The 20,652-nt window shown below is 38.1% G+C and overlaps 1 protein-coding gene across 3 annotated transcripts in view; it reads left to right on the top strand.

Annotated features, from left to right (window-relative positions):
- GALNT1 (polypeptide N-acetylgalactosaminyltransferase 1) overlaps nt 1-20,652 on the top strand; it is a 131,462-nt gene that overhangs the window by 38,718 nt on the left and 72,092 nt on the right. The window contains exons 2-4 of one of the 3 annotated variants that reach the window (XM_057526544.1): nt 6,041-6,095; nt 8,617-8,658; nt 18,926-19,169. In XM_057526544.1, coding sequence (XP_057382527.1) covers nt 19,031-19,169 — 139 coding nt within the window. In that variant the 5' untranslated portion in view covers nt 6,041-6,095; nt 8,617-8,658; nt 18,926-19,030. The remainder of the gene's footprint in view (nt 1-6,040; nt 6,096-8,616; nt 8,659-18,925; nt 19,170-20,652) is intronic. The other 2 variants (XM_057526542.1, XM_057526543.1) reach the window with 2 other exon arrangements.

The raw sequence follows: 20,652 nt of genomic DNA, 5'->3' as shown, positions 1-20,652 counted from the left end.
CATATATTATGTCTTCATATTAATAAATTGTACAATACAAAGTTATAAATTTTGTTTTAATCAACCGTGTCTTTTAAGACATCAGAAGGGAATAAAAACAGGCTTTTGTATTTACTGATATTTACCATTCCTGATGTTCTTCATTTCTCCTTACAGATCTGAGTTTCCATCTGGTGTCATTTTCCTTCTGCCTGAAGAACTTCTGTTAGCATTTCTTGTAGTGCAGGTCTGTGAGGCATGAGTTGTTTTGGCTTTTTCTTTATCTGAAAATGTCTTTGTTTTATGTAATGAGAAGTCATCCATTTTTTTCTCTGTATTTAATACGTCTTTTTTCTCTCTCTGCTGCTTTCAAGAGTTTTTCTGAATCTTTAGTTTTCAGCAGTTTGAATATGATGTGCTCTAGTTGTGATTTTCTTTGTATTTATCTTGCTTAGGGTTCACTGAACTTAGATTTGCAATTTTATGTTTTCTACCAACTGTGGACATTTTCAGCTCTTATTTTTATGTATACTTTTCTGCGTAATTTTCTCTGTGCCCTACTTTTTGGGACTCCAGTTTCACCTATGTTAAACTTTATGGTTTTGTACCTCTGCTCAGTGAGCTCACTGAGGCTCTTTGTTTATTAAAATATTTTTCTTTCCACTCAGATCTTCAGATTAGGTTATTGTTTTTTTTATCTGTCTTTATGGTGACTGACCCAGTATTCTGTTGTCGCTAATTTGCTTTAAACCTGCCAAGTAAATTTTTCATTTCAGACTGTATCTTTGTGTTCTACATGGTTCTGTACGGTTCCTTTTTTGTGGTTTTCATTTGTCTGATGAGAGTTCCCTCTCTTTATTATTAAGTTTCTGAACATATTTATAGTAGCCACTTTATAGTATTTATAGTAGTCCTCGTCAACTAATTCCAACGTCTGAGTAATCTTGCGTTCGGTGTGTATTGACTGCTTTTTTTTCTTGACTGTGGGTCACATTTTTCTGTTTATTCTCATGTCTAGTAAGTTTTTATTGTAAAATGGGTATTGTGGATATGTTTTTGTGACCTGCAATTCTGTTTTGTCTTAACGATTATTGACTCTTTGTTGCTCTAGCAGGCAGTCAACTGACTAGACTTAAACTCCAAGCTCTGTTTCCCCTGCACTGGGCAATAGCTGATTTCTTTGTTCAGTTCTTACAGCTGTCTGGCTGTTGCTTTCATTTTGGACCTCTGGAGTCTCTTCCGTGTTGTATGGTCCAGGGCTTACCTAAGGATTGTGGTGGAGGTTATATACGTATTTCGGGGTTCCCTCTTTTCTAGGATATCTCCCCTCGCTTTCCTATTGCTCTTTTAGCTCCAGACTTCATATTTTGATGCCATGAACAAATATGATTATGAATTCCTTCTTGAACTTCAGCTTCTCTACACAGCGTCGGCTGGTGTCTGCCCTCGGCTCGTGTCTGCCCTCGGCTGGTGTCTGCCCTCAGGCACACACTTGTATAAAGGCAAATCTCACCTAGCATAGTTCCCCTCTTTCAAGGGTTGGCTTCTGTCTAGTTTCTGCCTTTTGATTGCTCTCCAGTGCATTTAGTTGTTTTTATCTTTCGGCCAGAGTTTATGATTGTTGTTTGTGGGAGCGTTAGTCCAGTATAAGCTGTTCAACCTTTATGTGTGTAAATCTTCTGTGCTTTCATTTTTTTAAAAAAAAAGCCTTTATTTTTGAAAGCAATTTTAGGTTTACCATAAAATTGAGAGGAAAGTACAGAGATTTCAGTCCATATGCCCCCTGCCCCCACAAATGCATAACCTCCTCATTATCAGCATCATTCACCAGAGTGGTGCATTTGGTTTTTTTGGGGTTTTTTTTCTAAACCAAGGATAAACCTACATTGACACATTATAATCAGTCAAAGTATATAGATTACCTAAGGGTTTACTCCTGGAGGTGTGTATATTCTTTGAGTTTGGACCAATATATAAAGGCACATATCCATCATTATAATATCATACAGAGTATTTTCACTGCCCCCTAAATCCTATTCTCTATTTATCCTGACCTTCAGCCGCCATCCCTGGCAACCACTGATTTTTTTTTTTTTTTTTTTTTGCTCCATAATTTTGCCTTTTCTAGAATGTCATACAGTTGGAATCATACAGTATGTAGCCTTTTCAGATTGGCTTTTTTCACAGTAATGTGCATTTAAGGTTCCTTCATGGCTTTTCATATAGCTTGATAGCTCATTTCTTTTTAACAGTGACTAATATTCTGTTGTCTGGATGAACCACAGTTCGTCCATCCATTCACCTGAGGGACATCCCAGTTGCTTCCAGTTTTTTGCAATTATGAATAAAGCTACTATGTAAACATCCATGTGCACGTTTTTATGTGAACAAAAGGTTTCAGCTTCTTTGGGTGAATACCAAGGAGCATGATTGCTGGATGGCATGATAAGAATATGTTTAGTTTTGTAAGAAACTGCCAAATTGTCTTCTAAAGCAGCTGTACCATTTTGCATTCTCACCAGCAATAGATGATAGTTTCTGTTGGATGAGAGTTCCTTACCAGTATTTGGTGTTGTCAGTGTTCTGGATTTTTGCCATTGTAGTAGGTGTGTAGTGGTATCGCGTTGTTTAAATTGTATTTTCCTGATGATGTATGATGTGCAGCATCTGTTCCTATGTTTATTTGCCATCTGTATGTCTTTGGTGAGGTTGCTTTCACTTTTAACTTTTCTGAATCCTTATGTTTTTGATGTATGTATCATAAATAGCATATAGCTTTTATTTTAAAAAATCCAATCTGATAACTTTTAATGAATACATTTAATCTTTTTATCTTCATTTAAATTACTTATGTATGGGGAATTTTTTCTACCATTTTGTTTTGTGCTTACTATATTTGTGGGTTTTTTGTATTAGGTTTTTTTTTTTTTTTTTTTTTTGGCTGCATTGGGTCTTCGTTGCTGTGTGCAGGCTTCTCATTGCGGTGGCTTCTCTTGTTGCGGAGCATGGGCTCTAGGTGTGCGGGCTTCAGTAGTTGTGGCGCGTGGGCTTCAGTAGTTGTGGCACATGGGCTTAGTTGCTCCGCGACATGTGGGATCTTCCCAGACCAGGGCTCGAACCTGTGTCCTCTGCAGTGGCAGGCGGATTCTTAACCACTGTGCCGCCGGGGAAGCCCTGGGTTTTTTTTAATGATTTTAAGTTCCTTCCCATTTTATTCCGAATTGATTGGTTTTCTTATTTCTCCTTTTTGCAGTTTGGTTTTTGATTACACATACTGTTTTTACTTAATTAATTGTTACCTTTTAATTTAAAAAAATATTTAATTTTAAAAAGTCTAAAATTAATCAAATATCTCTGCTCTATACCTAAACACAGCAAGCTTAAAATGCTTTAATTTCAGTTACCTTTATTCCTTCTTACATGGCATTGCTTTCTGGTATTTTCATTCATTTACAAATAATTATTGAATTCTTCTACCATGTGCCAAGTTCTCTTCTAGGTGCTGTAGTAATAGCATTAAACAAAATACGGTCTCTGCCCTCATGAAGCTTACAAGATAATTAATAAACTAATTATGATATATTTTGTTGTAAGTTAGTGTTTGGTGCTGGAATGGAAAGTAAAGCATTAGGACAAAATAAAGAATGACTTGGGGTGGAGATGCTATTTTATATATGAGTTTCTGCTGTCTTCAGACATTTGATAAGATTTTTAGGGCTCAAGTATGTAAAACATGATTCTCATGCTGGAGGAGCTTGCATTCTAACCAGAGTCACAGGAAGAAGTTACAGATGGGGGACCCTTCAGCACATGGTGGGTAATGCTTTACAACTGGTGGATTTCCCAACGAGGCTGTTAGAGTGTCAGGCAGCATGCAGACAGATCCCGGGCAGAGTGGGATGAGCCAGAGAAGAAGACTGCAAAGCATGGTCAGAAAAGTGGGAGAACAAGGAATGACCCTGGAGCCAAGAAAAGAAGAGGTTATGTTTTACTTATAGCCTGCCTATTCTGCAAAGAAGAGGCTGAGACATAAAGTAGAAGGAGTATGAGAAAGAGACTTGTCTTGGTAGTTAGGACATTAGAGTGACTTGATCACAAACAGTTTCATTTAAGTGAAGCCAGACTACACTGAGTTGAGAAGTTGAGAAATTGGAGACAGAGAATGAAGACTACTTGCATAGAAGGTGGTAAAGGAAAGAAAAGAGAGTGATAATTTGAGGGGAAGAGGGCAGCATTGTAGAACTCAGGGCTAAGGTTGGTATTCTGGCAAAAATACAGAACAAAACCTTGGAGACTTTAGGGACTCTCTGCCAGAAAATAAAATGGGCCTCTGGCCTGGAGGAGGTTTCTGCTGGATCCTTTACTTGCAGAAACTGCTCCCCAGGATCTCTCGGGTTTTCCACTGCTGATGGTGGCGGTGTATTTCCTTGTATCTCAGTTCATGGTTGGGAGGAAAGATGTACATTTTCTGAAACCTCAGTGTTCTGTTGTAATCATTTGTCATTTGTATTCAGAGATAAAATTAAAAACATGGGAAAACTTCCTGTGACCATTGCTCTTCAAACTCCTTAGCGTGAGAGTCAAGATTTCCCCTGTTCTGAACACACCCTTTGAACCGTATCTCCCAGTTTTTCTGTTTGCTGTCCCTGACATGTCCCTTGATTTTCCTGCCTCCCTATTTTAGGTCGCATTGTTTTGTCCACCTGAAACATCCTTTTGCCTTTTCCTAATTGAAACCAATTCCCGTCATTCTCCTTCACCAGGTTCTCTCCTTTGTGCACTATAGCTCCTTGTAGCTTGGCACCTGTTGCAAAGATAGAAAAGCATTTTGTAAATTGTAAAGTGCCACAAAAACTTATTATCTGTCCTCCTAAACTACAAGCTCATTGAGGGCAGAAACTGAGCCTTCTTCATATTTATGTACATCAAACTACTTAGTTTTGTGTCTTGTACATACTTGGTATTTATTGAAGTTTGAATGAATTAGGGATTTGTGATTCTGTGATAGCTTAAATAATGCTAAGAATGGGCATATTATATACCAGGTTCTATTTTGCAGCTGTTAAATTTATACTGAAATTCTGCTCCTATGCAATCTCCTGTAAAAGTAGATTCCTTAATTTGGATCCTCCACTGGTTTACATCTCATTTTTTTCTTCACAGGATATGTGCCTTTCTAAATCAATAATTGTAGGTTGCAGAGTGATGTATTGGCATGCTTTTGACTATAGTAGCAGAATACCCAGTTAAACAAATAGGGCTTTATCCCCTCTGGTAACAAGAAGTCCAGACCTAGGAGATTTCAGGGCTAGTCTGTTAGTGGCCCCATGATAAACAGGGTCCCTTTTGCTTTCCATGTTTTCATGTTGTCATCCTTAGCATGTTGATGTTGGCTTCCCTCATGACCTCAAGATGGCTGCAGCACTTCTAAGTGTGCTCTGCAAACAATATCCAAAGCCAGAAAAGTATAGTTTCTCCTTCAGCATCTCTATGAGGGAGCATAACTTTTCCTGAACGCTTCCCAATAGATTTCCCCTCAGATCCTATTGGTTGAGATTTGGTTACTTACACTGGCAAGAGGAGTAGAACAGTCACAGTTGACTTGGACTAATCAAGAATAGGTAGTCTAGCAGAGAATGATCACTTGAATTCAGTTAGGGGTCTAATGCCGTGAAAAACATGGGGTGGGAGATAAGGAACAAACAGTTATCTGCCACAGGTGCTGTCTGTGTGTCCTTGGTCTTCCCACCTGGGAAGTTAATATCCTCATAGATTTCTAAGAGAAGGAGAGATACTTTTTACAGTATTTCCACTGAGCTTGGTGTTGGATCTCAGAAATACTTTATTCATTGGCTCACTTATTCATGTAATAAACATTAACTGAACACATAGTTTGTGCCAGGTATTGTGCTCAGCATTGGGGAAGTAGCTGGTAAGACTTGGTCCTTGTCCTCAGGTGGTGGCTGGTGTCTAGTCCAGTGGAAGAGGGTGGCTGAGGTCACGGGGGGAGGAGAGAGTTACTCTGCAATAAACTGATTTTAGGAAATTTATTTTTCAACAGGAGATGTGGGACATGTGGATTTGGGATATGAATTCATTTGAAAAACCACTTTGGGGTAAGTTGATAGCTGGGAGTAAATGACTTGAGGGTTGTACTTCTCTTTACATTGGGATTTGCTCTTATTGTGATGTAGGTTCGAACTTATGTTCATTGGACTTTATGCCTCATATACACAAGAAAATGGCTTGTACTAAAATCCTAGTGTAGTAATTTGAGAAATATAACCATCAAGCATAGCCACAGTACTAGTTAGTATTCATGCATTCACTTCTCATTCAGGAGGTCAATTTGAAGACTAAATGAAGACCAGATTTAGAAATAAATCCTGTCATGTGGACTGGAAAGCACTCATAGCACCAGTGTTATGGAGATGGAGGGTTAAAGTTTGTCTCTGAGCTTCTCTTTGCAGTACTCCAGAGGGCCGTTTGAATTCTCATTGCATCAGTACAAATATAAAAGGTTCCTGATTTTTCATTTCATCTAAGAAAGAGCCTCTAGAAATACTATTTAATATTTACTGAGTGTTTACTATGAGTGTGTTGTGCATTACTTCATTTAATTCAGGGACTATAAGGTGGGTATGTTTTTCTCATTCAGAGGAATGAAGAGGCCCAGATTTATGCAAATAAAGTACAATTGTTAGGATCACATAACTAATACGTTTTGGAATTGAAATTTGAATTTCAGCGTTTGGCCTAATAGACCCTCATTTCTGTTTTAAAATGCTGATTGTGTTGGGTGTCCCCAAGACCAACCCCAGATTTAGTGACTGGCTAGGAGGGCTCATAGGATTCAGCATACGATCATAATAATGGCTAAGATTTAGTGCAGCGAAAGGATACACAGCAGTATTAGCAAAGGGAAAAAGTGCATGGGGTGAAGTCTGGAGGAGACTAGTCACTAGCTTCCCAGAATCCTCTCCCAGTAGAGGAGTCCCACAGGATGAGCTTAATTCCTCCAACGATGACTTTTGACAACACATGTGAGGTGCTGTCAACCAGGGAAACTCATTAGACTCTGCCAGTGTTTTTATTGGACCTGGTAATGGAGGCACCTTCCACCTAGCATGTACCAAAATTTCAGGCTCCCAGAAGGAAAACAGATGTTTTGCATAAACCATAATGTTTGTATAAACAGTTTAGGCACAGTGAGGCCCACTTATCATTTAATGTAAGTTTTATATCGTTGTAGGGAACTGTTTATCCTTTAAGTTCCCAGACACCAGCCAAGGGCTAACCTTGCAACCAAGCCTTTCTAAGGACAGTAATCTCAGCTTTACATCTTAGCTTTTATCCTGTACACTGATTTATTCATTTAAGGATATTGTTCTTATGATCATTTAGCTTCTGAAAAGTAATGAGAGAAGTAGGTATTATGGCAAACGAAATTCTTTAGTGGTGTTTGTTTTGAGGGTCCCATGACTGCCCACTAGTTTGATTTGCTGGAAGGACTGACACAACTCAACATAATGTTGTACTCATGGCTAAGTTTTTATTACAGCAAAGGCTACAGTGCAAGAACAGCAGGAAGAAGATATATATAGGTGATTGCTAGAGAGATCAGGCACGGACTTCTAAATCTCCCCTCTGTGAGGATCACAGGGACATGATTTCCCCTCTAGCTGTGAGAGATAGAGACACGTACAAGATGTGTCAGACAGGGAAGCCCGTGAGTATTCCAGTCCAGAGTTCTTATAGGAAGCTGGTTACATAGGCATACTACTGCCATGTGGCCAGCCATGGCAACTGAAACTTAGGGCCCCAGACCAGATACCAGGTGCACATCATAAATCTTGATGATTACTTTAAACAATGCTGACAGCCTGGTACATCCTGACTCATCACCTCTAACATCCTTAACCAGTGACTGTGAACATTCCAGGAGTTTAGTTCTCAGAGTTTGGCCAGGGGTCATTGCCATGGCTGTAGGCATCCCCCAGGGTTTAGCAAGGACTGGGTAGGACTCTTTGTTAACTCCTTCCTCTCAGACTTCTACATGAAATAATGCTGCATTTGTTGAATGCAAAATTTAATGATGATATATTTTTATAATATGATACTCTATACTTAGAAAAAATAATCGATAATAGAAATAGTTTACAAATTTCACTTATCTGAGGGGAGGTTTGTAGATTCTTTTCTTTTAGGGTTTTATATAATGGTGACTGTTGGATTTCCCATTTTTGTCCACAATTACTTGTATTATATACAGGTATATGTTATGTTAAAGAACAGTACAGAAATATGAACTTAAATTAGTTGAATCAAGGTATTACAAAATTAACCTTCTCTCTCTCTGAAGGTCTGCCTTGTGAGAAGCTTTTAAACACAATGGGATCTCTTTTTTATGCAATTTGCAGATTTACAGAAATAATAGTTTTGCAGAAAGAAAATAACCCATAATTTAAAAATTGCCTGGTTCCAGGATTTGAAACCAATCTTTGCTAGTTTATTTATTGCTCTTTGAAACCTGGTTTGTGTTATGCAAAAAAGAAAGACAAAGTAGATGGGGAAGGTTCCATGCCTGAATATGAGAAGTTCTGAGTTAACAAACTTACATAGCTTTCCTTATTGCAGGACTTCACAGAACGTTTGGTGCAATGATGTACAGCGAATGGAGTATGTAACATTTCCCTAACTTATTTGACCATGGAATTTCTTAAGTGCGGACTCTCCCTATGGGTCTTGCAGATAGTGTTCTTTAGAACAAAATAACAGGACATCGGGAAGCCCTTAAAGGGATTTAGCTAAAGGAGAGACAGAAACAAAACAACTATAGAAAAAAATTTAAAGAAAACCTTGTTGCAGAAAAGTTTAGTATCTTACACTGCCTGATAAAACCTATTTAGAAACTTCCCTATCTGGATGTCTTTTTCCTGCCAGGTTTCCTGAGTTGATGTTTCTCTTTTGTAATGTGAATGGCGTGTCTCTTGCACTGGTATTTAACAGTGTGATAACAGCTTCTGTGGTGTGGATCACTGCCTTCATGCTCCTGCCATCGACAGTGTCTGACATGGTATCAAGAACGTAGTTGGCTAAGACTCAATAAATATCCAGACAGCATGGAAGGATTATGACTCTAAAATACTGAAGCCATTTTTTTAAGGATAACAATATAGTAGACATAAAGGTTAGGTGCTGTGCATTTATTTTAATAGTGCTGTCATTTTGAAAAGCATTTTTAGAGCTTTTCTTTTAGACTTCTCTTGAATTCCTCTTTTCATCTCCAACTTCTTTCTTTATGACCTTTATGAATTTGTAATTGGTTTATTTTTTCAGAACAGTAGAATTGTTCTACCATAGACATGTAAGCACTTTTAACTACTAGATTTCTTTTGCAGTAGATGGAATATCATTTTAAGTAATTAAATGGTGGTCATAGCTAAGGAAGGCCAGTGGGTCAGAAGTAGCCAAGGCCCTCCTCAAGTAGTGAAAGGTGAGAATACTTGCTTTACTGTGTATCAAAAATTATTATAAAGCTGTAATAATTAAGACAGCCATGTGGTGTAGGGATAGACAGACCAATGGAACAGAACATAGAACCTCAGAAACCTGGTTTATAACAAAGTTGGCGTTGCACACTTCTAGGGAGGGGATGAACTTTCCCAAATAGTACTGGGACAATTGGTTATCCACATGGAAGAAGATGACATTGAATCTCTACTTAAACTGGAAAGGTAAAACTTTAAAATTTTTAGACATTAAAACATTATTTTTAATGATCTCTAGATAGAGAAGAGTTTCTTAAGACATAGAAAATGCAAACTATAAAAGACACTTCTTGGGAATTCCCTGGCAGTCCAGTGATTAGAACTCCGAGCTCTCATTGCTTAGGGCCCGGGTTCAATCCCTGGTTGGGGAACTAGGATCCCGCAAACTGTGTGGCACAGTCAAAAAGAAAAAAAATAATAAAAGACACCTCTTGTTAAGAAGATAAGCTATAAACTGGAAAAGTTACTTGTAGTACATGTAACTGACATGGATTAGAATCTAGACTGTATAAAGATCTTCACAAACTAATAGGAAAAAGACAAAACGACCCCACCCAATAGAATAATGGACTAAACTTCAGTAGGTCCATTAGAGAAGAGGAAATGGAATGACCAGTAATGTCAGAGATGGTGGGAAAATGCAGATTAAAACTACATTAAGGTAACAACTACACACTTACCAGATTGTAAAAAAATAAAATAGTTTGACATCAATAGCTGTTGCCAAGGTTATAACGCATCCAGAGCTCTCATTTTTCTTTCTAATTTGTTTCAAACACCTGGGAAAACAAATTTGCCATATTAGTCATATTAAAAATATGTATACCCTATGACCTAATTCCTCTAGGTATGTACTCTAGATCAGGGTTGGTGTGACAACTCATGAATTAAGAAAGGTCTTTAACATCTTTAAATGGTTAAAAAAATAAAAATAATATTTCATAATTTGTAATATGAAAATTACATGAGATTCAAATTTCAGTGTCCATAAATAAAGTTCTTTTGGAATACTGTCACACTTACTTGGTTACATATCACTTATGGCTGCTTTTGTGGTACAACACCAGATTTGAGTGGTTGCAGTAGAGATCTTATGTCCCGCAAAGCCTAAAATGTTTACAATCTGGCCCTTTGCAGAAGAAGTTTGCTGACCCCTGGCACGTTTGTTCCAGAAAATGTGTTCAGGAATATTCATAGCAGTACTGCTTGTAATAACAGAAACCTAGAAATAACCACATGTTCATTAAGGGTAGAAGGGGTAAAGTGTGGTAAGCCTTATAGTGTATAATTATATAAGCCAATTGAATATTAGACAGTAGTGAAAATGAACTGACTGCAACTACACACAACAAATGGATGGTTCTCAGGAACGCAGTGTTAGAAGAAAAGCAGGTCTCAGATTTTTCCATTTATAAGCAGTTCAGAAACAGAAAATGTAAACAAGGCATTTTTAAGGATAACAGTGAGGTAAAACTATCAGGAAAAGAAAGAATGTTAAGTTCAGAATGGAGGTGGTCTTTGAGGAGCTAGGGAAGAGATGGTATTGGAGAGGGAACTTTAAAGGTGATGTTCTTATTCTTAAACTGAGTGGTGGATACATGTGTATTTTGTGTTGTGATCCTTTGTATCTGTGATTTGTTTTATACCTACTTTTTTTTTTTTACTTTTTTTTTTTATAGTAATCTTTTATTTATTTATTTATTATATTTATTTTTGGCTGTGTTGGGTCTTCGTTTCTGTGCGAGGGCTTCCTCCAGTTGCGGCAAGCGGGGGCCACCCTTCATCGCGGTGCGCGGGCCTCTTCACTATCTCGGCCTCTCTTGTGGAGCACAGGCTCCAGATGCGCAGGCTTAGTAGTTGTGGCTCACGGGCCTAGTTGCTCCGTGGCATGTGGGATCTTCCCAGACCAGGGCTCGAACCCGTGTCCCCTGCATTAGCAGGCAGATTCTCAACCACTGCACCACCAGGGAAGCCCTATACCTACTTTTGATATTTGATATGTTTTTGTGATTTGGGGCATTAAAAAGTATCTTTTCAAATAGTGTAGTCTGCCTCATAATGTATAATTGTTTATGAGTAGTAGAGGGGAACCTCACCAGTGGACCAGAACCTGTTTGATTTTTACCTGTAGGTCTCCTCTGTCCCCTACCCCCCCATCCCCCCAGTGGCCATCCCAGATGTGTGTTAGGAACCCAATTCAAACTGTCATAAACAGAAAAGGGGATTAATAGAAGGATTCCTGGGTGTTCACAAAAGCCAAAGTAGAGTCAGGGACTCCGTCACCTTTGCCTCTCGTCCTGTGTGCCTCTGGGCTCATCCTCTTGGACTGCAGGTCAGCTTTCTCTACATGTTGGGCAGTGTAGCTGACTGCAGTGCTAGATGAGCACAGGCTTCCAGCTCTGTGACTCGGGAAGCCAAGGGGTGAGGTCCTGTGGTTGGCCTGGCCAGGTCATTTGGCTATCCTGTGGCCAGGGGGCTAGGTCTGTTACCAGAAGAAATCCTTGGGGGAGGGTGGGGAGAGCACAAGTCAGAATCATGAGCCAGGAAGCCATCTCGGTTTGCGTCTATTTTATGTTTGTTCTTTAAGTATAAAACAATATGTGGCATTTTGACATAGCTTTGTGGATATCAGGGCTATTTTGAAGTGACCATTAAGACATTTGTTGCCTAAGACAGGCTACTCAGTGGTTGGGGTGGAAAGAGAGGTTAGAAATGTCTGTTGAGCGTATTACTGTAATTAAAAAAAATCACAACAGCATTATGACAAAGGTCTCTCCTGCTACCCCTTTATAGTCACAGCCATTCCATTCTTTTCCCCCTGATAGGGACATTTAAGACATTAAAATGTTTGAGTCAAAATAGACATTACAAACTTGCTTTAAAACGACATATCTATGAGCTATTCTGAATGACTGGGAGGGCACTTATCCCACTGGTAATAGTGTTTAGCTGGGATGGGGGTTTATAGATGGCTTTGTATCTTTTATTTTACTCCTCTGTGTTTGCCAAGTTCTTTGTGTTGAGCATATATTACTTTGTAACTAGGAAAAATATTCACTTTTAAAGGTATTGCTAGAAGCTAAGTCTGTTTATCACCTTGGAAACTGACATTCCACTTAAGATACCAAACACTGAATGCTCTAAATTAAAACATTTCAGCCAGTAAATTTTATAGGAGTCTGTACTTTGGATACCCCAAATGATTAGCTTGTTCCACCAACCTCTAAACTTGGGGTAACACCTGGGAAATAATTAAGAAAAGAGAATATCCAAATTTATATTGAATGTGGGCATCATTTTGTTACATGTGCTAATACCTAAAAATTGGTACTTTTTTATTTTTTAATAATGTGAGGTTTTTTTAAAAAATTATTATTTATTTATTTTTGGCTGTGTTGGGTCTTCGTTTCTGTGTGAGGGCTTTCTCTAGTTGTGGCAAGTGGGGGCCACTCTTCATCACGGTGCACGGGCCTCTCACTATCGTGGCCTCTCTTGTTGCGGAGCACAGGCTCCAGATGCACAGGCTCAGTAGTTGTGGCTCACGGGCCTAGTTGCTCCGTGGCATGTGGGATCTTCCTGGACCAGGGCTCGAACCCGTGTCCCCTGCATCGGCAGGCAGATTCTCAACCACTGCGCCACCAGGGAAGCCCAAAATTGGTACATTTTTTAAACTAGTGAATGGGCCTTTTCAGTGTTGTTTTAATTAATAATCACTGGACAACTCAAAGACAGTGGCAGAAATGTAATAGGCCAGAATAGCTGCTACTTTGTTTTGACAACTTTGGCTTCAGTTATTATCTATTCATAGATTTACTTTTGTTATTGGTATATGGTAGGATCTAAATTTATTTTTTACCATTTGGAAAGCTGTTTGTTCCTTTATCAGTTTTCTGCTCTGATTTATAGTAGCACCTTTCCAATTTTCCACACATGTTTAGGTTTGTTTTGGGGTACCTCATGGCTGTAGATACTTCTGCTTTATAATAAATCCAGTCCCTAGAGGTTTCATTTGTGTTTTGATTAGAATTAAATTAATTTAGGGAAGAAGTTGCTTGTTTGTTTTTCGTGAACATGGTACATCTATCCATTAGTCAGGTGTTCTTTTATGTCCTTCGACAAAGCTCCACAATTTTCTCCATGTCTTGCACATATTTTGTTAAGTTTATTTCCAAATACCTTAGCGTTTTTATAGCTGCTTTGAATGTGATTTGTTTTCCTTTATATATTCTAATTAGTTATTATCATGAAGAAGCATGATTGATGTTATATGTTCACCTTTGTATTCAGCAACCTTGATGAAATAATGAATTAGCTCTAATGGTTTATTTATTGATTTCTTTTAGAGTTTCTATATAGAAGACATGCTATCTGCAGATGATTTTGTCTCTTTTTAATCCCCTAATTCTTATTCCTTTTCTTGTCTTATTGTTTAGACCTCCAGTACAATATCAGATTGGAGTGAGGATGCATAACTTTTCTTATTTACAATGTTACAGAAATGCATCAGGAATCCCATCATTAAATAAGTTTGCTATAAGTTAAAGAATTTCCTTTCTAGTCCTAGTTTTCTGTTGAAGTTCTCTATTGATGAGTAATGAACTACCTAACTGCCTCAAAACTTAATGGCTTTAAACAATAAACATTTATTATCTCATGTTTTCTTTGGGTCAGGAATGCAGGAGTAGCTTAGCAAGGTGGTATTGACTCAGGATCTTATATGATGTTACAGTCAAGATGAAGGCTTGACTGGGTCTGCTTCCAAAATGGTTCACTTCCATGCCTCGCAAGAGAGTACTCTGTTGGCAGGAGGTTTCAGTTTCTCAGCACATGGACCTCTTTATAGGGATGCTTGAGTGTCCTTCTGACACGGTGCTGGCTTTCCCCAGAGTGTGTGATCTGAGAGAGAGCTGGGAAGAACTGTGCTTTATGACTAGTCTTGAAATCACACATCATTACTTCCACCATATTCTATTGGTTAGAAGCAAGTCCCTAAGTCCAGCCCACACTTTAGGAGGGAAATTACACTCCACAAAAATTATTTCATGTATTGATTTTTTTTTTAGTCTGTCTGCCCCTACAAAGTTGCACAAGAGCAGGGGCTTCTATCTGTATATCTTTACAGAGATATACAGAGAACCCCACTTTGAGCCTCAAACTTTTGTGTCCTCAGCTGTGGTTAACATCTCTTTGAGGGTATCAGAAGTACCTCATACTCAGCATGTCCAAAGTCAAACTTACATTTCTTCCCATCTTTTCCTCCTTTCCAAAAATTGGTCCTCTTTTACCGGTCCCTGTTTCTATGACTGGCAACACTCTGCATCCACTTGTATAGGCCAGGATTTCCTCCTCTTTACCCCCACCTGACTCATCCTTAAATCACATTGAGTTTGTCCCTTAATACCTCTTGAATCTGCCCACTTTTATCCAGCTCCAGCTTTGTCGCAATCACAGTTTTCACCTCTTTTGTCTTTGATCCACTGGCCTTTGAGTGTTGGGCTCCTTCCTGCTATAGAATCCTTGCTACTCACTGCCCCAAATGCTCATTTTCTCTTCAAATCATGTTTTCCTCAGGGAAGCCTTTTTTGACAAAGTCAGATCTCTGTTACAGATGTGTATAGTGCTGTGTACCTCCCCCCAAAACAGTTATCACGATTGAAATTTTACATTTATGTGAGTGTTCGACTAATGCCTGCTTTCCTGGAGCCAACTCTAAACTTCGTAAGGGAAGGAATGTTTTGTTCATGTTTGTATTCCTTGCATTTGACACATTCCCTACATTTACTGAGTTTGTGTGTTTTGAATGTATGAAATAATAATAAGTGAATGAATAGGTTTCATTATAGTTCTGAGAAACAGAGCAAATGGAATATATAATTAGTAAATAAAATAATCTTGCTTCTCTTTACAATGTTAGAGGATAAATATCATTTTTTAAGTCTTTTTAGTTTTTCTGGCAGAAATTTCAGCTACGAATTAAATGAATAGATCTATTGAAGGGTCTCATATCATACCTTTGCCTGGTCAGTACAGTGCAAAATTAGTGATTCTAGGTGTAGGTGCCTGAGAATTCAGTGTTCTTGGGAGAGGGGAGATAAGCACCTTAACATACTCAGAAGACTGAAGTTTTAGGTCCAAGAGAATGATGCTTCTGTTTTCTCCAAAGCTGCTTTTGAGCTGAGACTCTCTTTTTAGGCTTGAAATTTCTGGAGAGCCTTGGCTAGAAGTATATGGAGTAAGAGAAAATAATTATTTAGCCCTAGAAAATACTGATCAACCTTTGGAAAAACTTGACATATGACACGTAGGATAGAACCAGAAGTTTACTGATATAATTGATCACTGTACTTTGACATTAATTCAGATTTTATACCTTCTAAAATAATGAGTTAAATGCATTTCACATGGAAGGTTTTAATCTATTGTGGTTGAGACAAAAACTCTGAGCTTTTAATAATTTCCAAGATAAATTCTGGTATGTATCACTTGAAGAAATACACAACAGTTTTTCTCCTAAAATTGGAATTGTTTCTTTGAAGGATCCTCACCTCCCCTGTATTTATCTGTGTACAGTAAAATTCACCCTTTTAGGTGTAGTTGTACCAGTTTGGACAAAATGACCGCCGCCACCACAAGAAAGAGATGGAATGTTTTCATTATCACAAGTTCCTTCACGGCCCTTTGAGAGCAGTCCTCTACTTTTCCACAGCCCCTGGCAACCACTGATCTGATTTGTCTCATATAAATGGAATCATACAGTATACAGTATGCAGCCTTTTGTGACTGACCACTTTCACTTAGCATAAAGCTTTTGAGATTCATCAGTATTATTGCATATATATCAAGAGTTCTTTTTAATTGCTGGATTTCTGGGTAGTAGTATTTCACTGTTTGGTGTACCACAATTTGTTTATCCATTCACCAGGTGATGGACATTTGGATTGTTTCCAGATTTTGATGATTATGATTAAGCTGCTATAAAGATTTGTGTACAAGCCTTTGTGTAGACGTATGTTTTCCTTTCTCTTAAGTAAATAGCTAGGAATGGAATTGCAGATTCTTGTGGGAAGAAACTGCCAAACTGTTTTCCAGAGAGACTGTACCATTGTGCATTCCACTGGCAATGTATTAGAGGTCCAGTTGCAGCAGTTCCTTGATAGCACTTGGTAGTTTTCTTTTTTCCTTTCACTGTTTATATTGGTGCATAGTGGTGTTTCATTGTGGTCTTAACGTGCAGTTCCCTAATAGCTAATGATGTTGAACATCTTTTCTTGTGCTCTTTTGCCACCTGTATCACTGTTTTGGTAAAGCAGCAGTTCAAACCTTTTGCCCATTGTATTGGATCAGGATTTTTAAAAATTGTATTTAGAGAGTTCTTTATATGGTCTGGATACAAGTAATTATCAGATACGTAATTTGTAAATATTTTCTCCCAATATGTGACTTGTTTTTTATTTTTTTAACTGTCTTTTGAGGAGCAGATTTTAATTATAAAGTCCAACTTATCAATCTTTTTAAATGATTTGTGCATTTTATTGTTACCATCTAAGGAATCTCTGCATAACTCAAGGTCTCAAAGATGTTTGCCTCTCCTTTATCCTCCTTTCTCTCTACACCTCCTGCTTTCTCTGTACCGCTCTCCCAAATACACACACACACCCACTGCATTTCATCTTCAGTTTTAGAATCTAATTTTGCTGCCTTGGAAAAATTAAATAGGAATGAGTACAGAGTTATAAAGATTTACATTTAAGTGTTCTGGGCTGTAAGCATTGAAAAAAATAACAATCAGCAGATTTTAGAGAACACAAAACTACATTTGAATCCCAGCTATTGCTCTGGCAGTTCGACTGCTTGCTTTGCCAGTGACCAAAAGAGGTAGCCTTTCATGTAAAGTGGCTTGAAATATATACATATATAATCTGTATCTCGCTTCCCTGGAGAGAACTGTTGCTCCGTGACACTGTGCATTATAATGCTTTTGCTCTTCCCCTCACCCTGGTCACCACAGATGTCAGTTGTTGCTCACTGCATGTGACAGATATTGAGTAAGTATGATTTTGAGGCAAGAATATGACAGTAGCATCCCTGTTCTCACTGAGCAGTCAGGGAGTGTTGGTTTGATGAAAGGAGGCCAATAGGCAAGAGATCAAAGTCCCCAGAGAGATGAACAGAAATAATACTTTACATTTATAAGTATTACTTGGTATTTTGGGGTGCTTTTCAGGTTGCTGTTTAGCCACCTTGTGAAGTAGGAAAGAACTGTTGTATCTTTTTCATAAATAAACTCTCTGGCCTGCCCTGGATTGTTTAGGTAGAGACATCTCTACTGCCCACCATGGAACATGCTACATAAAACTGCCCTTGTAAGAAGCTGCTATGCTGCCCATCAGCCCAGCCCTTCAGAGCATCTGCTCATTGGCTTTCACCTGTGCCCAGTGTGTGTTTCCTCCATCCACTCCCCTGAATGCACTTGGCTCATCTGTCTCCTGATCAGCAGTGACACAGACCTTTGAGCCTTGGTGTCAGCGGCTCGGTGGGATGACTCCTTACCTCTCTGAGGTCCCTCGGACTGCTCCAGAGCTCCCCCAGATGAGTGCCGTATGTGCCAGAAGTGTTTCTGGTCTAGCTATCCCAAAGGACAGTTCTTCCAGTCATTTTCTCATGATATTTTAACAGATTGGGGGTGGGGGGGGTGGATAGAAACTAAACATCAGGGAAGTCTGTAAAATTACTGTCAGAGCCAGGACTAGGGCTCAGATCTTCCGATACCCTTTTCTTTTCTGTTATACTTTCCATGAGTCTTGTTTCTGAACGGCTGGTGACTAGCATTTTTAGAATGGGATTCAGTGGGACAGAGGGATAAGTATCATTCCAATTAAACTGCTCTAGAAAAGTACTAGGAGAACTCATATAAATCCTTGGACCCTGGGAACTGAATGTGAGTGGTTAAAATGGACTGGGAATTACTGGTTTCTTAAACTCCTGGGGCAGTTAATGGCTTAGCTTTTGCTTTAGTGTTTAATACGGCACTTGAATAGAAGGCAGTTCAGCCCCATGTGTTTGATGGATATAAGATAGTAGCTCACTGTTTTAATTTGAATTTTCCTCATTGTAATGAATCGAGCACCTTTTCACTTGTTTATTGGCTATTCAGGTTTCCTTTCTGCAAAGTGCTTATTTACGTCCTTTACCCATTTTTCTATTGGATTGTGTATATTGATTTGTAGGAGTTATTTGCATGTTCTTGTTACTATTTTTATATATTTTACATGTATTCTTTCAAGTCTGATTTTAAAACTTATTCTTCGAATTTCATATTCATATTGAATTAATCCATTGGTTCTTTTTTAGGTTCTGAATTTTTAAGTTAATCTTTTTTCTTTTTCTTTCTATAGGTTATGAACGTGATTTCTGATGAAACTGGATTGGAATAATTTTCATGATCTTTGTATATTTATATATATATATATTTTAAAATTTTGCATTTGACTTAAAGTGCCATGAGAAAATTTGCATATTGCAAGGTGGTCCTAGCCACCTCCTTGATTTGGGTACTCTTGGATATGTTCCTGCTGCTTTACTTCAGTGAATGCAACAAATGTGATGAAAAAAAAGAGAGAGGACTTCCTGCTGGGGATGGTGAGTGACATTTTATAATAGTGGACCTGTTTTGATATATATGTCACTTGTTTGTACTAACTAATTTGGAAACTATAAAATTTTAACATTTTTAGATTAATAGTAATCCCTGACTTCCTATAGATGATGATCATAGTTCCATCAGTTCTCCAGTGGGTTCTTCTAACAGTTAAAAGTATTAAAGTATCCTGTATAGAATTGCTAAAGTCAATTTGTTTGTTCAATGTTAGATGTAGTTAATTTTCTGGAAGTTATATTACCAAATACTGTAGGGAATCTCATAGCTGGAACTACCAAAATTGTACAGGAGATTAGTCTAGTGTCATAATGCTGAGTGGAGCGTTAAAATTGCATTATCAAGTATGAGAGAGTTCTCCAGCCTTCCCATCTCAGTCCTAAGGGAAGAAGTCATTTTAGGTAGATGTGGTCTGGTGAGTTTGTTTTGTTAATGCTGTAGATAGCTCCAGTTAGCACTTTTAGAGAGAACTTATGAAAAGATCAGGCTATAAAATCAGGGCTGCAGTGAGAACACTGCAGTATCTGATATGGAAAAGGAAGGAAACACAAATATGAAGCATCTAGTTTGGAAGTACTGACGTTTTTGACAGAGGACACCTGAAAAATTCAGTTTTAGACTCTGTGTTTAAACTAAAAAACAAATGCTGCCTTTTATTTATTTTTTTAACAAAATGAAAATGACTTTGCATTGTGAATCAGTAATTCAGCTATTCTGCCCTCTGAACTCTCTGTGATTAGTTATAGAATATCTGGCTAAACAGTAATTCTATTTTTAGGAATTATATGTAAATGATTACTGCTTTATTTGAATATATAGCCACATTTAAATATCTTGCACTTTTATAATGAAAGCACCTGGTCCCTTAAAATTTATAATCTAAAATTATTTATTTGTACTGGTAAGTGTGCCTACTTATTGTAATTTTTACAGATGGGATTGTGTAACCAGTTCTGTTTATTTCATGGGAAATCTGCCTCAAATTAGGCTCAGTTGCTAACACTGGACTTTAGTAATACCTAGGCTAACCCCTGACTTTTTAATTTTCACCTTCCCCATAATTTTTTTGCCTACTAATTTGTTGACTTTCCTGGTTTCCTTTATGGCCCTGCTGTTTAGTAAGTTTGTTGGGTGACAAGACACTACCTCCTTAACTGTTGTTAGAGCTATAACTCTGTCAACATTTAAATCAAATCAAAGGTATTGCCATTCACCAGTAAGAAACTAGCATAATTCTTTTCCCAAATGGAACAGATTAACTTTCCCCTCACTCCACCTTAATTCATTGCCATTTATAGAGGGAGCTCATGGTGTTCTGTCTTAAATGCAAAGGCATGAGAAGTAAGAAAGACTGGGACTGCTGTAGTAGGTGAAGACACACTTAGTGAGTGTTTTTTAAACTCTGATATGTGCTGGGCAGTGTGCTACGTGCTAGTGACATACACTTCAACAATACAAAAAAGTTCC

Source organism: Balaenoptera acutorostrata, chromosome 13 (assembly GCF_949987535.1).
Source record: "Balaenoptera acutorostrata chromosome 13, mBalAcu1.1, whole genome shotgun sequence".
NCBI classification, from domain to species: domain Eukaryota; kingdom Metazoa; phylum Chordata; class Mammalia; order Artiodactyla; family Balaenopteridae; genus Balaenoptera; species Balaenoptera acutorostrata.
Note: the sequence above shows the minus strand (reverse complement) of the source record. Positions and strands in the feature narration are given on the sequence as shown.